This window comes from Fonticula alba (assembly GCF_000388065.1).
Source record: "Fonticula alba strain ATCC 38817 unplaced genomic scaffold supercont2.3, whole genome shotgun sequence".
In the NCBI taxonomy this organism is placed as follows: Eukaryota; order Rotosphaerida; family Fonticulaceae; genus Fonticula; species Fonticula alba.
Genome location: NW_009242973.1, coordinates 163,806 through 170,721, shown reverse-complemented (window position 1 = coordinate 170,721; position 6,916 = coordinate 163,806). Strand labels below are relative to the sequence as shown.

At 69.7% G+C, this 6,916-nt stretch overlaps 2 protein-coding genes across 3 annotated transcripts in view; one reads left to right on the top strand and one right to left on the bottom strand.

The window, feature by feature from the left end:
• H696_01851 (hypothetical protein) overlaps positions 1–2,303 on the top strand; it is a gene marked incomplete at both ends in the record, with an annotated part of 4,363 nt that extends 2,060 nt beyond the window's left edge. Inside the window, 4 exons of the mRNA XM_009495753.1 lie at positions 84–220; positions 321–435; positions 630–1,638; positions 1,836–2,303. Coding sequence (XP_009494028.1) covers positions 84–220; positions 321–435; positions 630–1,638; positions 1,836–2,303 — 1,729 coding nt within the window. The remainder of the gene's footprint in view (positions 1–83; positions 221–320; positions 436–629; positions 1,639–1,835) is intronic.
• A 348-nt stretch (positions 2,304–2,651) lies between these two features.
• Positions 2,652–6,645, bottom strand: H696_01850. 2 transcript variants are annotated; one of them, XM_009495752.1, is made up of 6 exons: positions 5,825–6,645; positions 5,547–5,679; positions 4,265–5,294; positions 3,897–3,999; positions 3,616–3,803; positions 2,652–3,471 (listed from the first exon to the last, which is right to left on the bottom strand). In XM_009495752.1, the coding sequence occupies exons 1-6, from the start codon at positions 6,552–6,554 to the stop codon at positions 2,833–2,835; spliced, it is 2,823 nt and encodes a 940-aa protein (XP_009494027.1). In that variant the 5' UTR covers positions 6,555–6,645; the 3' UTR covers positions 2,652–2,832. The 2 variants fall into 2 exon arrangements, with proteins under 2 accessions (XP_009494027.1, XP_009494026.1); XM_009495751.1 differs by lacking the exon at positions 2,652–3,471 and having other exon boundaries at positions 3,500–3,803.
• Positions 6,646–6,916: the final 271 nt, after the last annotated feature.

The following is a 6,916-nucleotide window of genomic DNA, read 5'->3' as shown; positions in this document are numbered from 1 at the left end:
TTCAGAGCCCCCCCCCTCCCGCTCCATTGGGTCCAGGCATGGCACTAACGCGGCTCTTTCGTCGGGGCCTGGCCGGCACACAGCAATGACCCGACGTCGCTGGCCTTCCATCGGTGCGCCGTGTCGGGCATCGCGTCCTTCCCGGCCTCCTGCGTGTCGTTGAGCATGTATGCCATTGCCGGGGCCGCTGGCTTCATGGCGTCCACCTCTCGCATCACTTGTGCGTGCCATGCGCCGCGGTTGCCAGCCTCGCCCCCTCACCTTTCAGGCAGCCGGAACTAACTTGACCTTTTTTTTTTTTTTGCTGTCTCGTTGTGCAGTTGCCTCGGTGGCCATTGTGGTGGAGGCCTCCGGCCAGACGCAGTACATCCTGCCTGTGTGCCTGGTGGTGGCTGTCTCCTACTGGGTGTCGCGTGTGATTCACCCGGCCGGCATGTGCGTTGCATCCGCCGTTGCCCTTGGCTCCGCCTGCCTCCGCCCGCCTCCGCCCTTGCGTCTGCCTGTCCGGCTTGAGGGCACCCTCCGGTGGATGATGGCACTAACCCCCCCCCCCCCCCGGCCTGCCACGGGCATGTCATAAAAAAAATGTCCCGCACACGCACACGAACACGCCCGCACCCCGGTGACAGCTTCGAGGAGCTGCTCATCTTCGACGGCCACCCGTACCTGGAGCGCAAACAGAACTACTCCCGCCGGGATAACGTCCTGGATTTGGTGGCCCTGCGGCCGGTGTACAAGGCTCGCTCGGCTCCGGGGCCGGCCCCGGAGCTGGCGTACCTGCTGGCCGGGTGGTCGCGGTCCAGCTTCCACCCGGGGTCCGGCCACACGGAGGAGGACTCCATCGGCCGGCCGCGCCGGGTGGGGGCCAAGCTCGCGGCCAGGCAGCCAGCGGCCCCGGGCGACCCGGCGGGCGACCCGGCGGGCGATCTGCCACCACTTGAGGCGCCGCTGCTGGCCCTGCCGTGCTTGATCCGGGCCGGGGCCCTGCGCCGGGCGCTGGAGCTCCGGTCCGTGGTGCACCCCCACCGGCCGGGGGACCGGGCGTCCGATCGGCCCCCACGAGCGTACCCGATTGTGGACAGCCTGGCGACCATGCGTCCGGTGGGCTTGGCCTCGCGGCTGGACCTGCTGCATGCGCTGTCCGGCAGGGCACTGCCCGGGGATGGGGTCGGGTGTCGCGCTCCCCGGGCCACTCGCCGGCCGCCGTGGGCGCGCTTGGACTTGGGCCTCTTCGCGGAGGGCGGCCTGTGGAGGGCTTTCATCCCGGCCGAGCAGGACACCGTGGAGTCTCGCCGAGTGCGGGCCGAAGCCCGTGCCGGAGCCGCGCCCGACAGCGACCTGGACGCCGACTCGATGGCCGTCGAGCTCGAGGCCGACGAGCTGGATGAGCTCGAAGAGCAGGCCGACCGCCGGGCCAGCCGGAGCGCCGCCACCATGAGCGAGGCCGATGACGCCGGGAGCTGCTCTTCCGGGCAGCCGGGGTCCATTCCGATGGTCCCGCTCGGGGGGGGGACCGGGACCCCCAGCGAGGGGGACTCTCATGCCGAGGGCGGGTCGATCCCCGACTCGGCGGTGATCTACCTCGGGCCCGGGCCGCCGCCCCGGGGGGCCCTGTCCTTCGGGCAGTTTGTGGACTTTGTACGGGGCTTTTTTTCTTCTCCCTGTTCTTTTCCCCTTTCGCCGGCCTGCCCTTCCGCGCGCACTGCGTGTCGCTGGCTCTAACCTCAGTCTGCCCCCCTCGCGCTGGCTCGGCCTCGTGCCCTCTCACACACACACACACGCACACACACACACGCACGCACGCACGCGCGCGCGCGCGCACCTCCGCACGCCAGGTGCCGGTCACTGTATCGGAGATCTTCCCAGTCCGCAGCCTGATCACCATGTTCCAGCAGCTGGGCATCCGCGCGGCGTTGGTCAGCCGGGCGGCCCTGTCGCCGGAGGGGCTGCTGCTGCCCGGGCTGCCGTCCGAGGCCCCTCCTCCCGAGCTGGAGGGGGGCTCCCCGGGTCGGCCGCCATCGGCCGAGGGCAGCCCGCCTGCCGGGCCGGCGGCCACGGCGCCCTCCACCCAGTCGCCCCGATCGCCGCCCTCATCGGCGGGCGACTCGGTCAAGTCCTCCGGGCCGATGGACGCCGCGGACTTGTTCGCCCGTTCGCCGGGGAACTGGCCAGGTGACGGTGGGGGCCCGGTCGGGGCGGTCGGCCACCCGGCGGTGGGCTCCTTGGTGGCGATGATCACCCGGCGCGACGTCCTCCGGCACACCCTGGGCCGGGACCGGCGCATGTTAGACACTCTCGATTAGAAGACCCTCTGGAGGCGGCCGAGAGCGGGGCAGGGCCGGGCCGGGCCGGGCCGGGCCGGGCCGGGCCGGGCCGGGCCGGGCCGGGCCGGGCGGCCGGAGACAAAATGTGTCTCCTGCATCCCCACGCTGGCCTTTCTTTTTTTTTTCCTTTTTGCCGGCCCCCTCGCCTCCCCTCGCCTGCCTCCCTGCGCCAATGTGGCGCGCTGTAATGTATCAATGCGTGTACTTGGTGTTTGTCGGGGGCGGGGCTTTTTTCCTTTTCTGCGCGGCGAGGATCGAGCGTCCTCTCTCGGCAAGGGGCGCATGCACGCCTGCTGCAACGGGTTATGGTATTCTCATTCATTATACAAGGGGAGGGGGGAGGGGGGGGGGGGACATCTATGCCGGCCGAGGGCCAGGACGCGCGTGCACACAAGAAAGGTGTGACGGGGCGGGAGGAGGGGGAGAGAGGGGGGAGGCGAAGGGGGAAAAGGGAGGAAGAGGGGGGAAGCAGCCGGACAGCCAGGCTGGACATGTGCCCCGGGCGCGGCTACTGCTGGAAGGACATGGTGCGGTTGCCGGAACTCGGCTGGAGGACGGTCTTCTGGGAGCGGGCGCCCTTCGGTCCATTGTCCGAGCCCTTGGCTGGCTTGGTGACGGCGTCCAGCTTCCGGTGCAGGGCCCGGCGCTCGTCGCGCTTTTCGGCGTCCGTCAGCACGGCGCCCAGCTTGGCGGTGGCGCCCTGCACGGTGGCCGACGACTCGAGGGCCATTTCGAAGTCGGCCCGGGCCTGGTCAGCCGCACTGGCCCCGGCCGCCGAGGAGGTCACGCCGCCATGCAGCTGGGCCCCGGCGGCGGTGATGTTCAGCGGGTTGATCATGCGCCCGGAGAGGGTCTTCATGCGCTCGTTCGTGTGGGCCCGGTCGACCGGGCCGCCGCCGGCCGCCAGGCCGACTGCCAGGACGGTCGGCCGGTTCCCAGGGGCCGCGGTGATGGCAGCAAAGTCGCCGGCCGCGGGTCCGGCCTCGGCGTCGAGATCGCCAGCGGCAGCCGGCTTGGCCGTGGCGCGCGCCGCCTCCAGGGCGGCCACCTCGTCGTGGGCCTTCTCCATGGCGGCCCGGGCGCGCTCTGTGCCGCCGTTAATGTCCTCGGCCACGATCAGGGTGGCCCCGGCTGGGAGGAGACGCGACTTGCAGATGGGGGGGGGGGAGGGCATCGGTGTCAGTCGAAGGTGTATTTCGGATTGGGTAAGATGGGGGGAGGGGGGGGAGGGGGCATTTCAGGCGTGGGGTGGCACCGGCGAGGTGGGCCGCCGCGCGTCGGGGGTATGTACCAGAGCGCCGGGGGCCAGGAGGGAGTTCTCCATGCTGTGGTGGGCGCGTGCCAGGGCTGCCTGGGCGTCGGCGGTCGGGGGCAGGACTGGCGTGGCCATCGGCCGGTGGTTCGGCCCGAGGAGGGTGCTTTCGCGAGTGGGGCCGAAGAGAGACACCTTGCGCTTGGCCTCATACGGCCGGAGGTCGGCTGCGCAAGCATCCAGGTTAGAGTGACCATGGAGGGGGAGAGGCGAGGGGAGGAGAAATGGGGCCCGGTAGGCGGGGGAGGGAGGGGGCGCACCAGTGGCAGTGAATTGGCTCATCAAGCTGGAGGAGCTCTCGTCGCTAGGGGCGCTCGGGAGCTCCGACGAGAAAGGCAGATGGAAATTGGCAGTCTCCGGGGCCTGTGTGCGTGTGTACGTGTGTGCGTGTGTGTGTGTGTGTGCGTATACGTGTGTGCGTGTGTGCGTGTGTGCGTGTGTGCGTGTGTGCGTAAACGTGTGTGCGTGTGTGCGTGTGTGCGTAAACGTGTGTGCGTGTGTGCGTGTGGGCGTGGGCGTCCGGTCGCAAGTCCAGGGGAAAGCCGAAAAGAGAACAACGTCAGAATGGGGGGCCAGGTCGCGGGCAAGGCGAGCAGAGACACACAACGAGGCGTGGACAGGAACGCACCGACTCCATGGCGGTGTGGATCAGGGCAGCCAGGACATCGGCATTGGCCCGGACGGCCGGGGAGCAGGAGTGCGAGCAGCTGATGACCCCCTGGCGATCATTGGCCGGCAGAGTGGCCACCAGGCGCAGAAGGTGCGAGTTGGGCAGAATATAGGGCACGCTCTCGTCCTCCTGCCGGGCAATGCCCTCGCGCCAGATGCAAAGAGCCCGAGCCACGGCGCGCTGCTTGGTGGACAGCCCATCGGCGGAATGGGCACCCCCGGGGGCGGTCCGACGCTGGGTCCGGGCGGCCACCTGCATGAAGGCCAGCACCGGGTCAAAGGCCTCGGTGGCGTGGCGCTTGAGGGAGACATCCAACGACCGGGCCATGGCCGTCAGCAGGAGCTGCCCGGTGCCGGACCCGCTGCGGGCCAGCAGCTGATTGCGCAGGCGATCCCAAATGAAGAGCAGATAGTGCGTGTCCATCTGGGCATAGTGGGCCATCTCGCGCGGCAGGGGACGGATGCGCCAGTCGGCCAGCTGGTAGCGCTTGTCGGCCGACACACCGACCACCGAGCTCAGCAGGTGGGCCAGGGAAAAGTGCGGCAGCTGCAGCACCCGAGCCGCCTGGCCCGTGTCAAAGAGGTTGACAATGTACAGGCCGAAGTCCCGCTCGAGCCAGACAATGTCGGAATCGGCCCCATGCAGGACCTTGACCACGGACGGGTCGGCGAAGATGTCCCCGAGGGCCGCCTGCAGGTGCCCGCGCAGGGCCAGCGTGTCCACCAGGAAGTCCTCGGTCCGGGTGGAGATCTGCATCAGGCAGACGAACCCCCGGAAGGACCGGTAGCTGTGGTGCTCCAGATCCACGGCGATCTCCCGGACTTGGAGCAACTTCTGGCGCATGTCCTCCAAGAGCTCCGGCGTGTCGACCCACGTCCGGGGGGTGCTCTCCATGGGCAGGTACATCTGCTCGGTGACCGGGGCCATGGGCAGGGTGGGGAGGGTGGCACGGAGGGCCTCGATCTCGGCAGCGTACGGGTGGGGGTACCTTTATCCAGGGGGGGGGTAGAGGGGCAGGGGAGCAGGGGGAGCAGGAGGGAGCAGGGGGGAGCAGGGGGGAGCAGGGGGGAGCAGGGGGGAGCAGAGGGGCAGAGGGGCAGAGGGGCAGAGGGAGGAAGTAGGGAGGAAGTAGGGAGGCAGAGGGGCAGAGGGGCAGAGAGGCAGAGAGGCAGAGGTGGAACACACGTCAGGGAGGCTGATGACGAAGAGAAAGACACGATGAAGGGGCGCGCAAACGCACTCGATGGTCTCCTGCGGCAGAAGGAAGCTGAAGAGCGAGGAATCGATGCCGAGCTTCTCATAGTGCTCCTTGATCATATCCCGGCAGTCGAACAGCTGAGAGTTCTTGCTCACACCGGAAGCGAGGTACTCGGCTGCATGGGAGCCCAGCATGGCCGGCCGCCAGACGAAGCCAAAGGGCAGGATGTGGAAGGAGGGAGGGAAGAGACACGTTAGAAGAGGAAGACAGGTCGGCATGAGGGAGGGGGGGGGGGGGGGATGTGCCAGCAACGAGCGCACCCCGGTCGAAGGGAGCCAGCGAGTGGGGCTTGGCCAGCAGGCTCGGCACAAAGGTGGCCTGGGAGTTGTCCACCTTGTCGGGGAAGGTCTGCTGGGGGGGGGAAATGTTTTGCCCATGAATGAGCCGGTAGTCCAGGCTGTTGCCCACACGGAAGGACGAAACCACGGCATCGCCGCCGGCGGCCGCCTGCTTGCCGCGGGCGATGGCGCCAGCGGCCCCGGTCAGCGGGGTGTCCGGGGCCAGGCCGCCCTCCACATTGAGGGCCTCCATCACGGTGTGGCCCCACTCCAGCAGGGAGTCCGTCACGTCGCCGACCACGGCAAACCCATCCCGCACGTCATCCATGTCGGTGAAGGTGCCGGCCTGGCAGCGATCAACCAGGTCCCGAGCCGAGGTGCCGACGGCCCCGGCATCGGCCAGCCGGGACAGCAAGTCCGCCTGCAGGGACACCAGGCTGGACAGGAGCCCGGTGGCTTGGTCGTTGGCCGCCTGGGCCGCCTGGCGGAAGGCCGGGTTCGTGGCCGACAGGAAGCCGAAGTCATGGGACGCCAGGACGGACGTCACGGACTTGGGGCGCTTCCCGGCCGGGGCCGGGTCCTCGTCGCCGCCGGACCCGAGCCGCGCGGTCAGGCGCTCCACCTGCCGCAGTGAACGGTAGATGGACTTGGTGTCGAGGGCGCCGGCCACGCCGGACGCCGACGCGGCGGGGGTGTCGCTGGATTGCTGCATCAGGGCTGGAGGGGCGAAGGGAGAGAGGCAAGGGGGGGGATGGGGGGGGGCGGAGAGGCGGAGCAAAGGAAGGGGGAACAGGCACGGAAGGGGGAGGGGGGGGGGGGCGGAGGGGAATGGAGAGGCAGCGAGGGGGGAGGGATGGGGGTGGGGGCAAACTGGGACCGGGACCGGGCGGCTGGCAGGCTTTTCAGGCTGGCCGGGCCAAAGCCGAGGAGAGAGGGCAACCAAAGGGGCCCAACGGCGCCGGCAGCCCCAACCCCCCCCCTCCCCCCGCGGCTCGAGGGAGTGGGGGGGGGGGGGCGAGCAGGCGCCGTTCTCGGGGGCGCCAGACCACCGCCGCCACGCGCCTTCCTCCTTCG